The sequence below is a fragment of the Protobothrops mucrosquamatus genome, unplaced genomic scaffold (assembly GCF_001527695.2).
Source record: "Protobothrops mucrosquamatus isolate PMUCROS unplaced genomic scaffold, P.Mucros_1.0 scaffold277, whole genome shotgun sequence".
In the NCBI taxonomy this organism is placed as follows: Eukaryota; Metazoa; Chordata; class Lepidosauria; order Squamata; family Viperidae; genus Protobothrops; species Protobothrops mucrosquamatus.
Window position 1 is genome coordinate 742,673 of NW_015386621.1, and position 25,562 is coordinate 768,234.

Sequence of the window (25,562 nt, forward strand, 5' to 3'; positions counted from 1 at the left end):
TTGTTGTCCATATTTTTCAGAGAGCAATTTGACATTAGAATAGAAAGCATTCATTTAAATTTTGAACATCAATTCTTTTACAATAGGAACTGAATAACCTACAGCCCCAGCCTGGGTTTCGTCTTTGGTTAACAGCTGAAGTCCATCCCAGTTTTTCTCCCATTTTACTCCAATCAAGTCTGAAGATAACATATGAAGTAAGGTTTGAAACTCTAAGGAACTCCAGCTTTATTGGCAAAATAATTACAATTCCAAACAAAGTGTCACTTAAGATAATACATGGGATTGCATCCCAAATTGCAGAGGAATGTAATCTGTCCTTTTCTCCACTATAACCTTGTATATCCATTGAAAAGCATGTTCTACTTGTGGGGCCATTTGATTACTCGGCCCCATTGCAACTTCCTGCAGCCTCTCTTTTTAAGGTATGTAATAAACTAAAAAAGAAAGAGGAAAAAGCTATATTGTACAAGCAGACATTTACTTGCATTCTTTGTGATACCAGTCACCATACTTTCATGCTACAGTAAGATATTATTTTCTCTTCCAGGCACCTCCAGGCCTCAAAAAGAACCTAATGCGAACATATGAATCTTGGACGCCAGAACAAATTAGTAAAAAGGGTAATTTAGCTCGAGCTCATGCTCTTTTTAGCCTGGCTTGGTTTCATGCTGCTTGTCAAGAACGAAGGAACTACATCCCTCAGGTAAAATATATATTTTTTAATTGCTACTCTTTTTTTTCCTTCTCATTTAATGTACTGTTGTTCTATTCATCTTTCTTCCCTATATTAACAATTATTGTGGATAGTAATTGCTTTCTTGATTGCCAAGATCATAAAAACCAATTTTGAAAATAAAGGCTATAATACTATAAACACCTAAAGGGGGTAAGTCTAATTTAATTCATTTTTTTCTTCTGTTTAAACTAAGTATTTCTGCTAAGTCCTGTAAAGAAATCATTTATGTCATACCTATTGTTATATATTGTACCTTCAAATCTTATGATTTAATCTTCTTAACTTCACGCATTTACTTGTACTAAAATGAACTATTAAAGAATTAAAAATGGATGCTTGTTTTTCCAAACTTCCTTTTTAGGGGATTGAAGTTGCTTTAAATCTCTATGCTTACTATTCATTTGCTTTGGATAAGCACCTTAAAAATGGCGGGGGAAGAAGGGTTCATTTTTCAAAATTGATGCTTTGAGACCATGATGGTTTAAATACGTTTTTTTTTTAATTTATTTTCATAAAGCTGAGTTTATCTCATATTGTCCTTTTTTAATTGATTACTTCCTACATGTTTGGTATCTATGTTCCCCTTTGAATTTTAAAGAACTTTAAAAGAAGTTAATTTTTATTTTTTTTCCCACTCAATAATTGGTGAACAGTGTGTTGTCTGGGTTTTAAAAAAAAAAAGTTAATTTTTTCGTCCCACCAAAACAGAAATCCTGCTTAAATAGCCTTATAAAATTAATTTAGCATTCCTCAGCTCTACAGCATTTATGTAAATTCTACAAAAGTACCTTTGAAGTTAGAGAATCTGTAGCTTATCAGCCACAGGTTAAAAAATATCTTCCCACCAAACTTTTTTTTTCCTAATATGCATTGTTGAGTATGATCAACTGGCCTGGGAGTAATAGATAATAGGCTTTTCACTGCTAATGCTCATGGAAAATTAAGAATGTTGACCTGATTCACTAGGTAGGAAGAAGTTAAGATGCAGGTTCTATATACACATATCTCACCAGCAGCCTGATTCAGATTTTTGTTTACTTCAGTGATTCGAAAGCATGATGATTTTAAAGAAGGACTGGAAACCTGTCTTCCAGTAACCTACATTATGCATCATTTTTTCCCCTCCCAAATATATACTGTATCCATGGAAATCTATGTTGCTTGATACTAGGTTATTTATTTATTAAATTTGTATGTTGCCCATTTGTCTACCAAATGACTCTAAATGGCTTAAGGTACCATAAATAGCAGAATAAAGCAATTATAAGATTTAATCATTAGATATTAAAAGCTAAAGCATTAAAATTAATATTAAAACAGATAAAAAATCAATGCGTAGACAGGGTGGAGGTGAGATGCTGTACTAATCTACTAGCCACCTCCAAAATGGGACGCCATCATTGGGGCGCCAAGCCAGTAGGCAAAACTATGTTTTGGGGCTGTTTCGGAAAGTCAAGAGGGTAGGGACAAATCTCACTTTGGAGGGAATGATATTCCAAAGGCTGGGAGCCATGACACAATTCCTTGGCCAATGGGATCCAGAGCATGGCTCTTTTGCCAGAGCGAGTATATACATCTGTGTGTGTGTGTGTGTGTGTGTGTGTGTGTCTGTCTGTCTGTCTGTCTGTCTGTCTTGTCTGTCTGTCTGTCTGTCTCTCTTTCTCTCCCTTTCTTTTAAGTTGCTTGGCACTTAATTATTTTATTGTGCTTTCCATTACATTTTTCATATGAAATTTGCCATAGATGCTTTTGAATATTTTTAGTGATATGTGACACGGACATTTAATATTTACCATTTGCTAATGCTTTTTTCAAGGGCTGGACCAAATTTTATGAATTTTCTTTATCTGATCTTCGTGCAGGATATGATATTATTGACAGACTCTTTGATGGTGAGTCGTCATATCCTTAAAGAACTCTTGTTCCATTACCTGGTCTAGCTTTTTTCAAACAGTAAATATGTAGGTACTTTATTCATTATGATATTTATTGCCCTTGGAAGTTGGTTTCAAATTAATTATTAAAAAATGCATGAGTGTACAAACATTAATGATTCATGAATTTATTCTATCTAAGAAAATCTTTGTACAACAATCTGAAGCTCATAGCTAAGAGTTATATGAACAGTTATGTATAAGTGATGACTCTGAATAAATAAAGGTATTAATATAATTGTTCTCATAACTATGACAGTTGCCCAATTATAGATTTATATGTTCAGCAGTTGTATTTATATATTTATTTATGCATATATTTAGTAGTTTTGAGGGACTATCAGGAAAGAGCAACTGACTAGAATCCGTTAGGCAAAGTTGTTGGGGCTCCATAAGAATGTGTAGTGTGGAGAATGTCACAGTTAAATGAAAGCATTAGGTCATCTGCAGAGACATGAATCATATGGGAGCAGAATTTATTGCTTTCCTACATTAAGTTCAAGTTTAACAAAAAATAATCTACAATCAAGTCAATACACTACATTTTAATATGCTACTCATTTCAGGTGCCAAAGATTTTCAGTGGGAATTTGTGCATGGCTTATTGGAAAATGCTATTTATGGAGGTCGCATAGATAATTACTTTGATATGAGGGTCCTGCGATCTTACCTAGAACAATTTTTTAATGCCAGAGTCATTGCTGACTCAAATTTCCGGGGCAAGAAGATGAGCAGATTTCCTTATTCCATTTCTCTACCTAGCTCTTGCAATATATTGGTAAGTATGTTCCCTACTTATCAGATGATCAAGCTAAAATTAATTCTCTTTGGCTTTATTAAATTGGTAGATTATTGTTGTTTTTGATTCTCAAAGTAGCTTTGATGCTACAGATGATGTGTTTTATTATATCTATTGACTTGTTAAAAATTATTGCCCCATAAGCCAGACATGTCTGACTAAAACAGGAACTTTTTAGTACCTACCACATCAGTTGCACTGTCAGAACTTCTAAGCACAGCTTCTCACACGGACACATATGCACAGAGTTTGAACATGAAGGGAGCCACAGTTTTAAGCACCCCTTTAATGTTGTTGTTAACCAAGAAACAAAACTAAAAGCATGTATTTTAAGGTCATCATCGTCAGCCATTCAGTTGTGCCCAACCCTCGGCCACTCTATGGATCAACACGCTCCATGCCCCTCTGTCTCACACCACATCCTTCAGATCCGTCACGGTCATCTAGGTGTCATCCTTTGTAGTGTCCAGTTAGCAGGTACTAGGGCAGCCCCTTCTCCTTTTTCCTCTGATCACTCCTAGCAGGATTGACTTTTTAAGTGCATCAGCCCTCATGACATGACCGAAGTATGACAGCTTCTGTCTGGTTATCTTGGCTTTGAGTGATATATTTGGTGAGGTTTGGTCTAGGACAGAGGTGTCAAACTGGCGGCCCACGGGCCGGACACATCACATGGAAGCCGCACCCACCCTATTGCCAGCAATGGCAAAACAGTCCCGATACATTGCGCGATGTCATGTGACGTCACGAGTTTGACATGTCTGGTCTAGGACTTCTTTGTTATTTTTGCCATCCATGGGATGCGTAATAGTTGCCTCCGGCACCACAGTTCAAAAGGGTCCACAACTTTCACAATTCTTTCAGCTATACTTTTAACTTATAATCAAGCTGAATAACAGTTCAACTATTATTCAATAGTTGAATAAAAAGCTTAATAATAGTTTCAGTTTTTTCTTAGTTAAAGATGCATCAGCCATTCTCCAACACCTTGTTCGATTTAGGTAATCCCTTAAGGATCATTAATTTAATAATATAAAATTTCGTTCCAAAATATATAAGCCACATATTTACACATGTTTACTGTTAATACTTTCTACGTAGGATTACCGCCACGTTATTGAAAGCCTCCCAGAAGATGACAAGCCTGATTTTTTTGGCTTGCCTGCCAATATTGCACGGTCATCTCAACGAATGATCAGTTCTTTGGTAAGATTTGAGTTTTTCCTTATTTGTAGAGTTTTGTAGGAAAGGAGTTGATTGTCAGTAATGCGCATATCATTTATAAAGAGACTGTGGTTTTTTATTGTAAGTTAAATCAGTTTTCCAAGAATTATGGCATACAATCTGTTCCATCAAATCTTAGTTCCCTTTAAAACAATAGTAAAAAATACTTCACTAGCAAAATTCCATGTTATGAAAGGGCTGAGCCTCAAACAGAGAATGTGGTACACATCTGTACACATATTGAATGGTTATCAGCTTCTGGTGTGTAAACTACATTGATTCCTTAAATATGAGAACTGATTGCTTTTATAGTACTGTATATTCATGAAAATGTAAGCAATGTTTTTCAGTATATACAAGTATTTCCTTACTGAGACAATGATGATTATGATTACTAGTACCATCTTCCCATTCTTCTGCTGGATAGTAAGAGACAAAGCTTGTGAAGTTTTCATAAAATAAAACACCCTTTTCTAGAAATTTCTGAAAAATATCTTTGTTCACAAATTTGTGATGTCCCTCTGTTTAGTGCTACATTTTAGTAGATTCCTTAGGGATTTCTAATAAGCTTTTCTTTGCTTCGTTATAAAAAAAAAGCATAGCAAAACTGAATAAAATTAGCAAGCCAGTTGTCCTCTGAATTTTGTCTGCATAATTAATGTCAAAATGGAAATGTAATGCCAATTAGAGCTGAAATCAAGTCCAAAGAAGGGGGGGGAATCACTCTTAGATCAGTGTCTGATCCTACAGCACAGAAAGTCCTCTATATAGTTTTTTGTAGAACTTGAAATTAGCTTTTGATTCCATCCCTTTAGAAGAATTTATATTGAATGGCAGTTCAGTACAGACTAGCAAGTATTTAGGTAGAATATGAAGTTGGAGCTTTTCATCAAAACAATCTAAGCACGGCTTTATTTTGATTTTCCTTCTGTTTAAATTCAATGTAAATGGCATGGCTCTTCTGATGAGTAGTGAATTCCATTTCCCTAACTAAGCTGATTGAGAGCCAGTTTGGTGTAACGGTTAAGGCATCGGGCTGGAAACTGGGAGTTCTAGTCCTGGCTTGTACCCAAAGCCAGCTGGATGATCTTGATCTTTCTCTTGGCCTAGAAAGGAGGATATGGCAAGCACTTCTGAAAAACCTTGCCAAGAAAAATTTATTTATTTATTAAATTTATATACCACCCTATCTCCCTTGCGGGACTCAGGGCGGTGAACAAGCGATACTAAAAACCACGATAATAAATAAATAGTTTGTTTTAAAATCGAATTAAATAACGGGCCTGTTCTAAAAACACACCCGTAAACCCCCCCCCACTGAAACATAATCAAACTACGCCAGGCCAGCCGCACGGAATAGATGGGCCTTCAGGGCTCGGCGAAAAAGGCGCAGGTCCGCAACTGTACGTAGGTCGGGGGTAGGTCATTCCAGAGGGCAGGAGCTGCCACAGAGAAGGCTCTCCCCCTGGGGGTCGCCAGCCGGCATTGTCTGGCCGACGGCACTCTAAGGAGGCCCTCTCTGTGGGAGCGGACTGGTCGAAGGGANCGGGTGCACCTCAAGGGGAGCCCCATGTAGAGAGCATTGCAATAGTCCAGGCGGGAAACAACGAGGGCTTGAGTGACTGTGCGTAGGGCGTCCCGATCCAGAAAGGGGCGCAACTGGTGTATCAGGCGAGCCTGATGAAAAGCCCCCCTGGCCACGGCCGTCACATGATCGTCTAAAGACAGCCGAGCATCCAGGAGGATGCCCAGGTTGCGAGCCCTCTCCGCGGGGGCTAATGACTCGCCCCCGATAGCCAGAGATGGAATCAACTGGCTATGACGTGACGCTGGAAACCACAGCCACTCGGTCTTGGACGGGTTGAGACGAAGCCTGTTCCTCCCCATCCAGACTCGCACGGCCTCCAGGCACCGGGACATCACTTCCGCGGCATCATGAAGGGACTTGTCCAGGCCCTCTCCAAGTATTGGAGACAATTGAATAGAAAGGGGGGGAAACTTAAGCTGATATTCACGTATGCAGGGATGATATGGTAGTTCTTTTGGCAATCTCAGTAGGCATAAGGGAGGAGATTAGAACTCTTATCACTCACTGTGAGAAGGAAAATGTCACAGTAAAGTTTTAAATGGAATATTGTAAACTCCAGGGAGTACAGGTGAACATTTATTCATGAGAGCTTATATGCCATTACAGTCCAAAATGTCCTGAATGGATGAAATACATATCACAGTTTTTTAAAAGTAAACAAAATTATGGCCTTTACCAAGAGAAAATAGACCAAAATAAACGTCTTTACCATAGAAAATAGACTAAAGAATGTAAATGATTTTTTTTTAGAAAAATCATAATGTTCCTGATTTGTTTGTTTCTTTGTTTATCAATCACATGTTTAACACCCCCCCCATCTCCCTCTATACAACAAAATAAAAAACACTAATAAATTAAAACATAAAAACAGTATATAAAAATTGAAAATTTAAAGGAGGCAAGGGGGATTAAAGCACGGTTAAAAATTAATTAATTGAAAGGTGAAGGGAGGACTTTTGGGGAGCCAATCAGCCCCATGGTTGTGTGCTATAGTTCCTTAGGTTCTATATTGATATTACATTCCTTCAAGCTGCTGAATTTTCATATTGTAATATATAGTGAAATATGTATTTCAGATACAGCTTATTTGAACCCAGTGTTGAATAAGTGCACTGCATATATTGCCTGGATGGTATGCTGTGACTGTTCTGTTTCCTCCTTGTATTTCTGCACTAAAATGTGAAATCCCTGGGGTCACTATCTCATGCAACTTTTAAAACTTTTATTTTGATGTTCCTATCATTTCTGTTTAGATCAGTGTTTCTCAACCTTGACAATTTTAAGGCATGTGGACTTCAGCTCCCAGAATTCCACAGCCAGCATTGCTGGCTGTGGAATTCTGGGAGTTGAAGTCCACATGCCTTAAAATTGTCAAGGTTGAGAAACACTGGTTTAGATATCCCATCCTTCCACAATAGCATGCTAAATACAAGAAACATTTAAACATCCAATTTAAATGTTGTCTTTACTTAATCAGACTTTTAGTTTGGGAATGGAATAGTTAGCATTTTTATAGTAACAAATGTTTAAATCCTCTAGAATAGCTCAATTATGTTTTGATACAGAATGCAAAGATTTGCTGCAGCACAATGCAGCATAGTGCAGTCATAAAATCTCCCGTGAAGCACACCATCACAATATACTATGACCAAAGAAAATGAATATGGTAACTTCTCTAAAAGTGGGAAGATCAAAGAGGGTAAAAGGTGATAGAATAGTTCTGGTCAATGTAGAGGGCTTTGTATATAAGTGTAAAGGATGGGTGTGCAGTAAATAGAATAGAAAACTCATTCCTTGGATTCTGAGGATTTTCCAATCAAGAAATGTTCCTAATATCGAATAAAACAACAGACTGTAGATGAGACTTCATCACCATTGGAAATATTTTAATAAAATTCCTATACTTGAGGGAATGACAGGACATAAACATAAGGCAAATGATGCAACCAAAAACTATAAGACCTGGTTGCTTAATATGGCTCATTATGGCAATTGTTTTAGATTTTAAGATGCTGGAGGGAATATGTCTGAAAAACAGAATCTTCAGATTACTAAAAGATGTGATAGTTGACATTTAAAATTCTTTTGATAGTTCATTATAGCTGCTATTACTGCTGTAAATATTTAGCAATGTGGGCATTTCTTTGAAGATGCTCCATTCTTCTGTATATTGTTAAAATGCCTATCTAGTACTACATTAAGACAAAGACTTCAGTATTCTAGAAAAAAAGGTTAATATAGGTGGCATAAATACTTGAAAAATAACTATTTTGAAATCCACTGCTGTGAAGGAAACGGGAGAAACCCGAATTAACTCTCCCACAAGAAATCTGATGGAATAGGTTAGTGGACTCTCTGGAGCGTTATATTGGCCTGTTTTGATAGCCAATTTGAGAACAAAATCATGAAAAAAGAAGTAAAGAGAATTATTGAATTATCTTAAAGTCTATTTCTTGAGCAAAGGATAGAAAAGCAATTTATGTTTTTTGTGTTATCAATGTTTGGAACTGAAGTCTTGAAATGAGTGATAGTTCAACTACAGTACTATTTCATTTTCTTGACAGTATTCAATACTTAACAGCAGAGTAATTCTTAACTGCTAAAAAGGTGGAGCCGACTATTATTTGCACTTCTAGTAATCATCATTTCATAACTACAATAAATTTCATGTTAAGAACGACCCATTTAATAATATATTTGCTGATGAGGTTTTAAAGAAAAGTAAATGGATAGAAATCATTGAACGTTTGGACTCAAGGATCCTTTAATAGCAGGGATATCTTCTGCTGCATTGAAAGAATCTAGTAAAATATTGAGAAATTGGAAAAGTGACATTCCTTGAAGTTGCAACTGTCATAGTGATTTAAATTCTGATTTACACGGTTTAAACAATTTAATGTACTTTAATGTTTTCCGTGGTTAATTTCTAATCAAAGATTTATTGAACACTAACTGTATAAACTTGGTTATCCTTTGCCCACTCATAAATATTATACTTCTGTACCAATTGTGTTTTTTCTTTTCTTTTTTCCTTTTTGTTCACTCTTTGTTTTTCTTTTAAAGCATAAATAGTAAATTAAAAAGAAAAAATACAGCTTTTTCCAGGATAAATGAATTACATATTTCTAAAAGCTTTTCCTTAATATCTGGAATAATATCAGTTTTTCCAATTTCTCAATATTATTCTTTCAGATACCTTTCATGTATGATGCAACCATAATTCCTAATAGACAAATTCAAAGATTTGGCATATAATTCAACATTATATTAACACTTTTAACATTTAAAGTTTTTTTTTACACAAATCTACTTATGTACATTAAAATATCATTCCAAAATAATGATAAATGATTCCAGGGCTACATCATGAGGTTCATTAAACCCTCACATATATTTTTTACCATCTCCAACAAAGAAAGAAAATCTGACCTTGGGGTGACCAATATATTCTAAATATACTTTTTTGATAAATCAACTGAAACTCAAATCAATTGGTACCATTGTAACATTTTTAAGAATATGAAGTCATTGGTGAGGCATTATCAGAGATTCCAATTCTTTAGTCTATTTTTGAAATTCCCCAGAGATGTCCATAGCTTAAGAGCCAATTGTCCATTTTATTCCTGATTAAAATTGCTGGCAATTGTGCTTCTTCTTTTAAGGCCTCCAATATGTATTGTGTTCTTTTTCCTATTAGTTTATCCTGCTGTGGAATCTTGCTTATCTTCTGTGAGTTTATCAGAATAGCTTTTCTTGAAGCAAAGTGTTTTCTTTGCTGATGTTTTTGCTTATACATAGAAGTGGATATGAGAAAAAAATTGTCTTTTTAACTTCATGTGTAATGTTAATATTATGTGGCATAGGATCATGCCCATCCTCCACCCTCCCCAAATCTGGCAAAACTAACACTATAAGTCAAGAGTGTCAAACTCAATTTCATTGAGGGCTGTATCAGCATTGCGGTTGTCCTCGGGGGGGGCGGGTGTGTGTGGCCAGTGTGGGTGTGGCCTACTGGGTGAGTGTGGATGGAGTGGGTGTGGCTTACTGGGTGGGCATGACCAGCTCTACATCATTCACGTCAAGGGTGCCTGTGGGGGCCTAGGCAGGAGTGGGACAGATCTGAGGGCCTAGACAGGAGTGGGACAGATCTGAGTGGGACAGAAGGGGGTGGGACCAGGACAAGTGCCAAGGCATGGTCCACTGGAGGAGCCTCACTGTTCCTTTCAGGCCATGTGGGGGGTTTGGATGGTGCGGGCTGCCCGGAGCCCTGGGCAGCAGAGGTTAAACGCCCAGCCTGGCCCTCGAGCACCCGCAGCACCAAGCCCGGCCCCACTTCGCCAAGGAGGCACCCAGCTGCACTTACCTCCTTCTCAAGGCTGCTGCTGCTGTGCTTGCTCTCCTTAGCCAGGTTGTTCATGATGGGTATGAGGGCAAAGTCAGAGGGAGGCCCATTCCCTCTCCATGGGAGGAGACCCGGCTTTATATCCAAAGCTTCCTTAGCAATAGGATGGGAGACCCCCAGGATAGGCCAGGAGGAGGGGGCAAGGGGATGGTGAAAGGGCAGCAGGGCAGGACTAAGGCAGGATTTCCCTCAGACCCTCCCTCTTTCGTTCTTTCCTCCCTTCCTTCCTAAGTACAGAGTGGTGGGAAAATATTTGAGATGAGGGAGAAAAATAGGCAAGAAACGCAGCTGGGGAGGTGTCACCCTTCATGAGGAATGAAAAAATGCACCATCGACTGGAAGTGGCCAGCACATGCCCCTCACTTACTTCACATATCTGGCTTGGTGGGCTCTGGGGGAGGGGATGCCATGAGCAGTGTGAGAGTCAACATTACCTGCGCAATGCTGTCCAGCCCCCAGCCTGCCCGGTTTTGGCAGGCAGCAAGATGCTCTCCTCACAGCATCGAGAGACTGAGCCAGGTGCTGTGAATCCAAAAAGAAGCGTGATGCCGCCCAGCCCTCAGCCTGCCTGGTCTCGGCAGGCAGCAGGGCGCTCTCCTCACAGTGCCGAGAAGCTGAGCCAGGTGGCGCGAATCCAAAAAGAAGTGTGACGTCGCCCAGCCCCCAGCCTGCCCAGTCTCAGCAGGCAGCTGGGCGCTCTCCTCACAGTGCCGAGAGGTTGAGCCGTGTGGTGCGAAGCTCGCCAGCTTTGCATCTTGCTGCCTGCTGAAACTGGGCAGGTTGGGGGCTAGGCAGCATTGCATGTCTCATCAGATTCACACCACCCTGCTCAGCCTCTCGGCACTGTGAGAAGAGCACCCCGCTGCCTGCCGAAACCCCTCCCCTGGAGCCCATCAAGCCAGATATGTGAAGTAGGCCAGGGCCATTTGCTGGCCACTTCCAGGCGATGGTGCATTTCTTCATTCCTCACAAAGGGTGACACCTCCCCAGCATGCATCCAGAGGGTGGGGCTGACACGGCAAGGGCTGGTTCCTCTCTGTTTCCAGACGGCCTTGTGGAGCTAAGACTGAATGCATTTCAGCATAGATGGCCACCACAAAATTGTACATTGGCTCCTGGCCGGCCTGGGCCAGGCCAAGGCAGAGGGTCCGTTCCCTCACTGTTTCCAGGATGGCTTCGCGGGCCACATGAAACCACTTCGCGGGCAGCATCCGGCCCCCGGGCCTTGTGTTTGACATGTCTGCTGTAAGTGTACTAGTAATGTTTATATTTACATAATTTCAGTAGCATTAGTAATACGGTACTTATACATAAAATACATAAACACATTTACATTACAAATCAATCATCTGCAATATATATGCTACTGACATTAACTCTGGCTTTCCATTGCAAAGATTTTTTTAAAAAATAAAGCAATTTCTTAGGCATGTTGACAAGTGTTTTTGGCTTATGTACTATACCTCTGCTTTCCCCTCAATATTACACATACAAATAGGATGGCAAAAAAAATCAGAAATCTGGTGGCACATTTTCAAACTAACCAGTTCACTTCATAAGATGCATACAGTCTGTTGTAATATCCAAATTTGATTAGGTGGGATAAAGCAAACCAAAGTTAGTGTTCTTTAAACAGATGGAACAGATGTTTAAACAATGGATGGAAACTAATCAAGGAGAGAGGCAACCTAGAACTAAGGAGAAATTTCCTGACAGCTAGAACAATTAACCAGTGGAACAACCTGCCTCCAGAAGTTGTGAATGCTCCAACACTGGAAGTTTTTAAGAAGAGATTGGACAACCATTTGTCTGAAATGGTATAGAGTTTCCTGGTATAGGAGGGTTGGACTAGAAGACCTTCAAGGTCCCTTCCAACTCTGTTATTCTATTCTATTGTAGATTATATGTGAGACCATTTAAAAGTACCTTATCAAAATTAACAATTGTAATTTGATTGTGTTCGTTGAGATCTTGTGAGATTGCCTGAAACCTTTTGATGAACGTGAGACTCAGTGATGTCTCTCTTCCTCAGTATAAGTTGATTGGCAGTGAGTAGGTGAGTGGGAGAATAGATGGATGGATGGATGGATGGATGGATAGAGAGATAGAGAGATAGAGAGACAGAGATACGCACGTACATATATATATAAATACATACATACAAACTCATCTATCTTTTTCAAAAAAATTTACATGTAAAAAAGCAGGCCTTGCAGTGGCCAAATATTACACAAACAGATGCTTCTGTTTAAGCCAGGTGTTTAGTCTCTCTTGCAGACCTAGCCAAATTATCCATAGGCCAGCAGCCAGATAGGAAACAGCTTGCCTAACTGAGCAGCAAGAACTGGGCAGATTCTAAACTTTGATCATGCCATCATCCACATTTTCAGCTGTATTATAGATTGTCAAGCACAAGATTTTGGGGTGGGAGAAAACATCATTAACAGTGGAACAACTGAAGGCAACTTTATGGATTAGGGATAAGATGAAAATGATATTGTGAAAATGTATTCTTTGAAAACAATTGCGGAGAAATGCTATTTCATGGTAAAGAAGGATAAATCCTTAGACTTAATCTCTTTCTTACTTTCTCTTTCTCACACGAGCAACTGGAGCAATAGAAATGTACATGTTCAGTTGGGTTGTTTATGCCCAATATATCTTCTGTTGCTTGCTAGTTTCTTGGAAGTGCAAGACAGAGTCTTCTTCATTATGACACAGCTTTATGTAAAATGACCATATTTTCATTACATACCGTGCATGGCTCTTCAAAGAAACAAGAGACATTTTGTTTGGAAATTTGATCAAATTTACAGCTGACAGCATGAATGTAGTTTTTCCTTTACTGTGACAGAAAGATTCACTCTTAGTTTGCTTAAGTTAAAAATTGCATGAGCTAGCATGTCTCCTGTGATTTATATTCAAGCTTTTAAGACCTAATTCTCTTGAAAAAAATGTGCTGATACAGTCCTTTGACACAATAAAAAGCCTACACATTTAACTTCTGATATTTAGTAAAAACCTCATCTTCCAAATAACTATAATAAATTATAGTTTAGAGGCATGTAAAATTAGAATGCATATTCTAGAAGGTTACTAAAACAACCAATGGTCTGTTAATTATATTCACTATTCTTAAAAAAGAGATGACAATGAATCCAATTACAAATAGAATAGATTCAGTCCTTTTGTGTGTGTATATATGCCCGATGAGCTGCCTACAATTTTGTTATGATTTTTATCTAGCATATATTTTATTTGTTACAATTCTGTCCTTTCTTTTTTCAGAGTTTAATGTGACCTACAGAGCTCTCCATTTTCCTCTCACAAGATCTGTTTGTATGTCTGTCTGTCTGTCAGTCTGTCTGTCTGTCTGACTGACTGTCTGACTGTCTATCTAGCTATCAGCTATCTATTTATTTATCGTATTAATATGGCTGCACATTTCATAAAAACGGTGAAGGTGATCTCACCAATCCTATTGTAATTCTTTAACCACTACAGGTCGTCCTTGATTTGCAGCTGTAATTGAGCCCGGAATTACAGTTGTAAGCTGTGCTGGTTATTAAGTAGGTCATCATATGCTCAAGCCAATTTTATATATTTTGTGGCAATCATTAAGCAAATCACCATGGTTGTTAAGTGAATCTATGGTCATTAAACGAGCACCACCATCATTAAGGGAATCCATTGTTCGCAATGGTTGTTTTTTTTGCCAGAAACTGAAACATGAATCATGATCACCTAAATATAGACCAGTTGCCGATCACACAGAATGTGATTGTGTGACTGGGGGGGAGGAGGGTGACCATGGGACCTTCAAATTTGGTCTGTAAATATCTTTGGGGGGGTCTATTATAACTTCAAATGGTCGCTAAGCAACCAATAAGTTGAGGACTACTTACATACCATTCTTTTTTCCTTTGAATGGGGCTTGACTCCTGGATCTTATAGTGTTTATAAGAAGAATGTAAGGTAATTCAAATTAGATAGCTTGGCTAATTTAAATGTAGTAAATTAAACTGATTTGATAAGAGTTTTTTAGCCCTGGTTATACTGGAAAAGAAAGAAGCATCTAATTTGGAGATCCTATATGGCTATAACTATAATTAGTTTATTGTTCAGCAAATATATCAATTCCCTTTTCAATTTCTGTTAAGAAGAAAAACATTTTCAGTATACAGGGTGATTTATTTTCATTAACATTTAAACATTTTGTGTCTAGTTTGTAAAAAGAAGTATTAAAAGTTTTCTCCACTTTCTTCTTAAATTGAAACTGTTCTTTTTTAAGCACTAATTTTCCAGAATGTTTAACAAAATAAGTTAATAGCAACAATTACACAACTTAAAATAATACTTCCTTAGATTACAAACTAGTGAAGCTTCATGTTCTACCAAGTGTAATAAATTGTTTTAATTTGTTTTTGGTAAACTAAAATGTATCTAATTTATGAAACAAAATGAAACATTGCATCACTGCACAATTTTTAAGTTAGAAAATCTATCAAAAATGCAGAATCAAGTGAACTTTAAGTGCATAATTCAGAGTATTGAACAACTGAATAGTGCAGCCTCATGGAAAGAGATATAATATATAGATGTACAATAGATGTAGACAGTCTGTAGATATTGATATTAATATAGATGACACAGATACAGATTATAAAATGTCAATGAGGCCAAGAAAACAGATTTTCTGGTGTGAGCTACCTTTATGGTACTCTGTATTAAATTGAATCCACATTTAATTGTCCTTAGAATAGATTTAACTGAACTCAGTGGAACTTAATTTAGGCATAACCAATCCATTTTTAAAAACAAATAACGATTTTGAAAGATACTTCCTTGCAGGTTGATAGCACCTAGCTGATTTCAAACAGCTAAGCAAATCATGTTTATATTATTTCCAAGAAAAATACTGAATATCCATAATGTCACAAAAAGTGCAACCTGACTCAAGTGAATCTTGACCTTAGTTACTTAAGGGATACTACCATTTTGTTTTTTTTAAAAAAGACAAAAGAGATGCTTAAGCATTTCAACAATGGTAAATTGTAATCTAAATCTCAGATATAGTTACATATAGAAACTCGGGTATTTAGAATAAAATACTGCACTGCATTTTTTACTGTATTGTAACCTATACAAGGAATGTATTATAATATTCCTTTAGACTAGAGAAATCTTAAAAGTCGATTTAAGCATATATTTTTCAGATCCTCAAATAAACATAAAAAGGATATGGATATATAGGGCTTGTTTTTGTAGGTACTTCTTGCTTAATGACAGTAATTTGGAGCTGAATTTCCACCATTAAGTGATGTGCTTATAAAGGCAAAGTCATGTGACTGTATTGCTCAGTGACAGCAATCCTAGCAGTTCCTGTTGCTGTTGTTAAGCAAGGATTGCAGATCATTAAGTGAGGACCTCAACTGATCACAACTTGCAATTTTCTCCTAATTTTCCCATTGACTTCCCTTGTTGGAAGGTTGACAAGCAGGGCAGTGGGCAAGTGAGTGCTACAGAGTGTGGCCAAGTGGCCACATTTAAATTTTTGAATGTGTGTTGTCATGATCTCTATATACATAATTATTCTGTATTTGAATATTTTAAACTATATTTTCATTAGAAATAAATTCAGATTTTTACCAATATGACCTCATCTGTACTAGCAAGTTTAAAACTATCACGTAAAATATATTTTCAAAATCTGCAACTAAAAATTCCATAATCTTTTCCTAATTAATACATTTGTTTATAATAACTCCATCATTTACAACTTATAACTATTTTACATGGCTTCAGGAACAAAAATAACAGGGACACCATGTAAATTCTCAAAAAATTATTCAAACAAATTTGATTTCAACTTTTACAAATCGTAATATAATTCTAATTCCAGCTTTATATCATATGAATACTTGTGATCAACATTTCTTTTTTATTTCTCAAACAAAAGTGTCAAGTTAATCCTTTGTAATCAGCCTTAACTATCTCTGGTAATGTAGTTATTAATACAAATAAGCAATTAATGAAAATACTCTGTATCTATGTTAAATATACTTGCAAGCAATAATTGCTCATTTTGATAAAAGGTTTCTCATCATACAATTTATGGTTTATTTATTTATAATTATGATCTTGTTCACACCCTTCTTAAGTTATTTATCAAAATATATAGGTATGGACCTTTTCCATAATTTTATTGGGAATTGTCTCCATATTCTCTTTTTTTTGTCTCTTACAGGTAATTTCACAACTTCGGATCTTGAGTAGGTCTGTAATTGCTGGTTGCAAATTTGACAGAGAAATCTGGGCAAATGAGCTTTCTCCAGTCCTCAATCTATGGAAAAAACTTAATCAGGTAAGATCAGCTGGAGGATAGAAAAAAACCTTTGTTGTTAAATTGGAATATTGATGAGAAACTAAAAATTGGGTAAAAATTAATAACAGGATATGGATTGTTTATGAAGATTGAATGTAATTAAGATACGTATAAGCTAAAAATTTATTGATAAATGTAATAATGATGTTTTTACTGAGTTGATATAATAAGAACTATACTAGCTTGAATACGAGACGGTAAATGTTAATGGAAAAAGAGAAGAAATATTTGATGTTATAATTTGAGATTTGTACTAAAGATTTTGTTATCGAACTATTGATTAACCCAGTCATCACATTGCTTTTTAAATACTTAAATGTAAAATTGAAAAATTAATAAAATATTATTTACAAAAGAAAAAAAANTCACTCATGCCCTCGTCACCTCCCGCCTGGACTACTGTAATGCTCTCTACATGGGGCTCCCCTTGAGGAGCACCCGGAGGCTCCAACTGGTCCAGAATGCGGCCGCGCGGGCGGTGTTGGGAGGGACTCGTCGCTCCCATGTAACACCGCTGCTGCGCGAGCTGCACTGGTTGCCGGTGGCCTTCCGGGTGCGCTTCAATGTGTTGGTCATCATCTTCAAAGCGCTCCATGGCATTGGACCTGGATATCTCCGAGACCGCCTTCTGCCGCAGGTTACCTCCCATCGGCCGGTACGCTCCCACAGAGTGGGTCTCCTCAGGGTGCCGTCAGCCAGACAGTGCCGGCTGGCGACCCCCAGGGGGAGGGCCTTCTAGGTGGGAGCCCCCACCTTCTGGAACGAACTACCCCCAGAGATCCGGGTGATCCCGGATCTCCCCTCCTTCCGCCGCGCCCTAAAGACATGGCTTTTCCAACAAGCGGGATTGGCCTAGGGAATTTTAGTGGGGTTTTTAAGGGTAATTTTAACGACTAGGCCAGTGGTGGCGAACCTATGGCACGGGTGCCAGAGGCGGCACTCAGAGCCCTCTCTGTGGGCACGCACGCCATCGCCCCAGTCCTAGGCCTTCAGCTGGGTTTTATAAAACCTTTTCGCTTTAGGCCTCCGCTGCCATGTGCAAACAAAAAAAAGGTTCAATCAATCAGTCAATTTCAACTTCTCGCGGGGAAAAAAAAAGATCTTGCAAAGTTGGAATTGATTGATTGAACTTTTTAGTCCCACCCAGTCTGCCGTTACCACCGTAGCCACACCCACCCAATAGGGCACACCCACCAGGCATCCAACGATGCGTAAGTGGGTTTTGGGTTGCAGTTTGGGCACTCGGTCTCTAAAAGGTTCGCCATCACTGGACTAGGCCTTTACAAATATTTTCTTTTAATCTGGTTTTAATATTGATATTTGTTGTAATGTTGTTTTATAAGGCTGTCAGCCGCCCTGAGTCCGGTGAGGAGAAGGGCGGGATATAAATCAAATAAATAAATAAATAAATAAATAAATAAATAAATAAATAAATAAGAACTATACTAGCTTGAATACGAGACGGTAAATGTTAATGGAAAAAGAGAAGAAATATTTGATGTTATAATTTGAGATTTGTACTAAAGATTTTGTTATCGAACTATTGATTAACCCAGTCATCACATTGCTTTTTAAATACTTAAATGTAAAATTGAAAAATTAATAAAATATTATTTACAAAAGAAAAAAAAACCTTTGATGTTAGTAACCATGTTTTTCATACATAAACAATCGGCTATTTCTTTCAGGATATACTGTACAACATTATGCAAAATATAATAAAGGAATAAGTTAAGATAAGCCAAAGAAATTGAAACATGAGATGAATTAAAAGAGAAAGAAATTATACAAGTGGTCCTCAACTTATAACTAGTCGCAAATGACTGTCTGAAATTATGAGAGACTCAGGAAAGATCATTTCATGACCCATTCTTGAAGTTATGACCACTGCACCATCCCCATGGGCACATGATCTCATTTTGGATGGTTGACAACTTGTTCTTACAACTGGTTACCAAGCATCTTGTGACGATATTCCCTACCCCCCAAAAAAATTTCTGATTAAAATGCGAGAATAACTGGTTTTATATAATAGATAATTATTTTTATATTGGAATGATTTTATGCTGTTAATTTATTAGTTAGGATAAAGGATTTAGAGTATGTACTTGGACTGAAGACAAATTTCCAATCTGTGATTTTCTATTGCTAAAGCATGGAACTTTTATATATTCCTAACAAATCTAGTAAAATCACAAACGTGGGACTGGAAACATGTGGCTAGATTTGGAATAACTGTAATTAAGATTTGAGCCTTTTTTTTGTGAGGTCAAGGCCCCCGAGCTACAAAAACTAAACTGAAGAATTAAAAGCGAGTTGCAGTTTGGTCAGATTTATGAATGTCAAATATTTCAGTGAATACATAAAACAACAGATTTAATATATTATAGATAGATTGCCATTTTGTCTGTGCAAAAAAATAAGCAAAGAACTGCTGTTAGGATGTAAACATTTTCAGACTTTTATATTTGTATCTATTGTGTAGTAAGCACTAAATCTGTCCCTTTAAAAAAATATTTCTCTTTCTGTATCACTAGAATCCCACTCCCATCCTAAGCACTTTTGAAAATTAATGCATTGGGCTGATTATAGTTTTTCAGACAGAATTGTTTCTCAAATAGAAAACACAGCATTAAACTTTAGAAGCAATACAAAGATTCAGATCTGAAGTCTAATTCATGCCAATTTAGTTGTGACACAACTAATTTCAGCCAGAATGCCTTGCCTTCAAGATCTTATCTGCTAACTTTAAATTAATAATCAGTTAACCAGTTTTAGAACCTACACATTGTTCTACTGTATTGAAATATTTGTGCTGTAATTATATTGACAGTTGTTTTTTGTTTCTGGTGCCATTTTTTAATATTTTTGTTGGGTTTTTGCTGTTTTTTTTTAATTGTTGTTAACCACCCAGGGTCTTGCTTGAAATGGGTGACCATATAAATTGAACAAACAAAAATCAATATAAACTAAAAAATTAGGTCTATAGCATTAACATTAATATGGTAAGAAAATATCTAGTGTCAGACCTGCTCCAGTCCTATCCCTTAGGGAAGAAAAACCCTCGACTCCCATTTGGTTGAAGTATATTTTTACTAAATGATGCTAGTTGCAGTAAAGTCAGGCGAAATCTGAGTTTCCCGTGCATAAATAAAAAGCTATTTCCTTTATTCTTGTCCCTTCCCCCATGATCAGTCCAAAACCAGCCAATGTGATGCCACTGACATGTTTTGGGAACACTGAGGTGTTTGGACTGGTAAATTTCCACACTCAGGGCAAATGGCTTTGAAGATGCCTGCCACAAACCAATCCCACATTGATCTGCTTTTTCTCAGCTGTCATTCCCCCTCCCAAATTCCTACACAAAATGCATACAGGTTTATTGCCCATTTGTCCCCCATCCCTCACCCCTAGTCCTTGGATGGCAGGTTGCCAGTGAGGTACCAAGCCAAAGATGGTGGACCTGTCACTTAGATTATTCACCTAAGTGACTAAGTAAATTAATAGCAAAATACTAGTAAAGGATCCAACTGCACTTCATAAGGCAACAAAAAGCCAGCAGGGCCCAAGCTCACTTTATCTTAATATTCCACCGGGTGGGAGCCATGACAGAAAAGTTCTTCCTTCTGGGCTCCACCAGCCAAAACCTCTTAGCCAGTGTCACCCAGAGCATGCCTCTTCTGCTGGACCAGTTGTAATGGGTAGAAATCATTGGGGAGAGACCCATAAGTAACTATGATCTCAAGCCATGAAGGGCTTTAAAAGTAACTGAATTTCACCCAGAAGCACACCAGAAGCCAAAGATGCTTGCAGAGCAGTAATGTAACATGTGTCAAAAAATTAACACCATTAACTGCCCACTCCATTGTATTTGGAAGCAAGGAAGCTTTCAGAAATACTTATTACAGGATATGGCTTTAATATTCATAATCAGCACTTTGAATTTGGCAGCGAAACAAATGTTGTTTAACAAGTATGATTATTATATAGTTTAAATCAGCAATTTCCACTCCAACTTTTGGTAATTGAATTCTGCACCACTTGTAATTTCCAACTTCCTTCCAAGGCAACCTTAAATATTGAATTTTCCAATAGCCTAATGATCTTAATATCATTCAAAATTACAGAAGAGCATGCCTTGTCACAACTACCACTTGAGTAAATGGTATTAAGGCCAGGCTGAGGGACTGCTGTACCATCCAGAATAAGAAAAAAATCATCTTTTTGAAAATTAACTTTCCGGGGAATTTTTTCCTGCCTTTATATAAAATCGATAAGTTATCTCTTCATAGTAATTGATATAATGAATTTGAATTTAAGGCAGAATTCAATTAACCTGAGTTTGACCTTTGCAATTTATTGTCATATCTTCTAATTCAGATTATAAATTCTTAGTTAATATTTCAAAAATATTTAATTCTGAAGAGTATTATAAAATAACTGCCTCTTTTTGCAATTTTTTTCTGCTTGTTTAAAGATCCTGTGCCCTCTTTCCTGGTTCATTCATTATCACTGCAGCAATGCAGATATTTTCAATTTTCCAAGATACTTAGATCCATACTATGAAGGATAAGAATTATGTAAATTATATGTTCCCTCCTCTTCTGGGATCAGTGTCTATTTATATTTTCAAGGATGATCACATTCAGCCTATTAACTGTATACTTATACTGTATACCTATACTTTTACTGATTTTTGTCTTTTAGAATTCCAATCTGATTCATCAGAAAGTGTCTCCTCCTTCAGAACGGCAAGGATCTCCAATCCTTTCATTTGTTATCTTAGAACAATTTAATGCCATTCGCTTAGTTCAAAGTATTCATCACTCTCTTGCTGCTCTCAGTAAAGTAATTCGAGGAACCTCACTCTTAAGCTCAGAAGTTCAAAAATTGGCCAGCGCTTTATTAAACCAAAAGGTAAGATGTCTCAATTTTCCCTGTATAAGATGTATACTTCTTGTGTAGATAAAATGAACTTGAACTATATCTAATTGAGGAAGTATGGTTTCCTTATTAATCAAAGAGGTTAAAAAAAACCCTTTGTATCCAGTGTGGAAATGCAGACGAGATCTGTGAATTAAAACAGTCAGCAAGATTTCTAATGATGATTTTTTTCCCCCCAGTGTCCTTTAACATGGCAGAGCAAATGGGAAGGTCCAGAAGATCCTTTACAATATCTGAGAGCTGTTGTAGCACGAGCACATGCTATTCAGGTAGAGTTCCATTATTCATTTTTTAAGTTTAGTATGTTTATCATACGTAGTAAAATTCATAGGTATATGGTATTCTTGTTTTTTCATCTTGCACCACTTCATTTATAAAGCCAGGCAGAGAAGGAATTCACTCTTTTAAAATATCACACAGAATGGTATATGTTGCAAGTTTTAATATTTGAATTCCTTTGATACATTATGGATAATAGCGTAAAATGCATTTAGGCTTCATAAGGGATCAGTGATATCAGGTCGTCTTGTAGAAAAAGTAAGTTGGAAAATTTCAAAGCCTTCTGATCATGGTGCAGACCTGACATAGTCTGAGTTTGCAGAAGTTGTCATAGAAAATAAAGGACACATATAGTGTAACAAACAATAGCAGCAGCCACAACACAAAATTTTATGCTTTTTCTTCTGTTTTTATTTTAATATTTCTGATCTTCGATGTCCAGTTTCCATAAAAAGGAAACAAGACTGCTAACAAGAGCACACGTCTGGAGTTACAGTTCATGTATTTGCCATCTGTTTGAAAAGAGGCAGCAGTAATGACTCGATAGATGCTCCTTTCTCTTTGATGTTGCGCTATGATTCTATATGTGTATTGAAGATTATGTTCTGTGTGACTGACTGATCCTTCAAGAGGAAAGAGCTCATGAGCATTTAGCTTTTGATGGCATTGTTTGGAGTAAAGGGCTAAGTATCTACCAGCTGTTTGGGAATATAGCTCCCGGCTACATTGGAAAAAAGGATTGTTTTTCTTGTAAAGCTTATTCTTTTTTTTTCTTCAAAAAACAACATCAACAAAACCCTCAAAGCAAAAGGGCAACAGGAGCAGATTGGTTTGTACAATAAATTTTCCATTCTTTTGCTTATCCTTAATGTACGGAGTGATGTTAGATCTGTGCATGTGTGCATACAGTTTGAAGATTACTAAAAAGGCAAATATTAGCTGTATGCAGTTTATATAAATATTCAGAGGCAGAGTATATAAAGCCCCTAATTTTGCAGAATCTCTTTTCTCATCATTTTCCTTTATTAGGTCCTTCTTATATGGGCTAAGTTTATGCAACATGAGCCTGGAGAGCGACTTTCATGCTACATTGCCTCCCGCTGTCGTTGTGTACAAAATTATTTTGAATCATTGCTATGTGCACAGTTGATATAAGCAGCTTTTTAAATCTCGCCTTGGTCATCATATTTTTCCAGAGAGGCAATGAGTTTACTTTTCTAGAGGCCCAGATCTGTTACTTTTGAATGAGGATAGAATGGATTTATGTCTCTGATTCATTTTAACCATAAATACTGGTGGAATTGCACCAGCATTGCAGATACACACTAGCATGGAGCTGGATTGGAACTTCTATAATGCTAAATTTCTAGAAGGTATATGTTTGATAGCAAAATAAGGTTTCTTACTGATCCTACATCCCTTCTAAAAGTGTGTCTGGGTAATAGCGACTCTTTAAAAAAAATCTAAAGTGAACTAGAAATATACCGTGTGATGTAATCTTTAAAGTCTGATTCCTGAAACTTTTAACTGGATGAAACGGTGCACTATACTGTAGATAGATAGATAACCTTTATTGTCATTTTTTTACTGTGGGCACAATGGTACACATCAAAAATGAAATTTACTTGCCCGCTCTCAAAGTGAAACACATACATGACACACAACTAAAACATACTATATACAACATATGTATAGACCCACACCCCTACATATACATAACAAATAAATATTAAATACTGTCCATCTTGAATATATAACGGAAGGAGGAAGCTTGAGAGTTCGCAAGGTTAATGCTGTATGGAATGAAACTATGGCTGAATCTGGATGTTCTGCTTCGGATACCACGAAGCCTCCTCCCAGAAGGTAACAAGGAAAACAGGTCGTGAAGAGGATGTGTAGTGTCCCAGATAATCTTACGGACCCTGCTCAAGCAACGCTTATATGCTGTGTCCTGGATGGGAGGGAGGGAGCTGCCAATGATCTTTTCAGCCATCCTCACCACTCTCTGCACCGCCTTCCTGTCTGAAGCAGTGATGTTTCCAAACCAGACTGTGTTGCTGTATGACAGGATGCTCTCGATCATCCCTCTGTAGAAAGTGGTCAGGACAGGGGAAGGAAGATGTGCTTTTCTCATGCAACGCAGAAAATGCAGGTGCTGCTGTGTCCGCTTCACCAGTTTCTCACTGTGAGCGACCAAGCCAGCCTACTCGTAGGGCAAAACCTTTTGAACTAAGGAATCTTAAATGGGCTAATTTACAGAACATGTCCAAAATCTCTTGTGCAGCTGAAATTTGGCAAATTTTATAAAACATTTTATGACATAAGCATTATCACAAAGCAGATTTTGACATAATACAAAATGTCATAAAACATTTCCTGAGCTGATGTTTGACTGTGCTATACAGTTCAGCATGGGCTTTTTTTCAAGGCAGATGGATCTCTGAATGTATCCAAACTTTTCATGAGAAGGCAATACATTAGAAGCTGTGTCATTTTTGAAGGCTTTGAAGAATCTGGTAAGGAAGTAGCTCTAAAAGGATGACCCAAAGGGGCATAGGTAAGCTGCCCTGGGGCAACCAATACATTTTATAAACAAACAAACAAACAAACAAACAAACAAATAAATAAATGGGTTTCACAGAATGCATTAAAATGTTTTAAGGTTATTATTCTTATATCATTTTACACAGCATTTTGACTATTGTGCTTAATCTACAGATAGTTGGGTCAATATATATTTAACAATATAGTAATGCATCATAATACATTCAGCAACATTAAGAAAACAAAAACAATTGGCTGATTTATTTCTGCTACTGTCCTTAAAATTGATTATATTACTTGCACTATTTTGTCAATTTCAAATATACCTTTACTTAATTTCTGAATAATTAACAGGTTTGTGATATTTCCTTTGAGCAGCCTTGTAAAACTATAAGGCGTTAGGAAATTTCTTGATGGTATCTCTGTCATGATATTTTATCTTGTACACTTTTCCCAGTCCAGCATATATTTTATTGAATATTTAATAGGTAATTAAGTTCAAGGAAGTCATTCAAGTACTTTTATATATTTTTTTAAAAAATAAATTGTATCTGGAACATATGCATTCTTTGCATAAAAATACAAATATGAACAACCTGTTCAAAGTTTCACACAGTCAGATAACATTTGTCATGCTTAGTGAAAACAATGGTAACATTTTATTACTTGTTTTTAAAAACACAAGTGAACTTACTTGTTTAAAATCAGTGTTTTTGATATTATA

The 25,562-nt window shown here is 37.0% G+C and overlaps 1 protein-coding gene across 1 annotated transcript in view; it reads left to right on the top strand.

Moving 5' to 3' along the window:
* The window catches only part of DYNC2H1 (dynein cytoplasmic 2 heavy chain 1), a 152,773-nt gene that overhangs the window by 110,628 nt on the left and 16,583 nt on the right, over positions 1-25,562 (top strand). The window contains exons 78-85 of the mRNA XM_015814719.1: positions 87-197; positions 551-706; positions 2,556-2,631; positions 3,240-3,451; positions 4,574-4,678; positions 16,934-17,050; positions 21,779-21,988; positions 22,195-22,284. Coding sequence (XP_015670205.1) covers positions 87-197; positions 551-706; positions 2,556-2,631; positions 3,240-3,451; positions 4,574-4,678; positions 16,934-17,050; positions 21,779-21,988; positions 22,195-22,284 — 1,077 coding nt within the window. The remainder of the gene's footprint in view (positions 1-86; positions 198-550; positions 707-2,555; positions 2,632-3,239; positions 3,452-4,573; positions 4,679-16,933; positions 17,051-21,778; positions 21,989-22,194; positions 22,285-25,562) is intronic.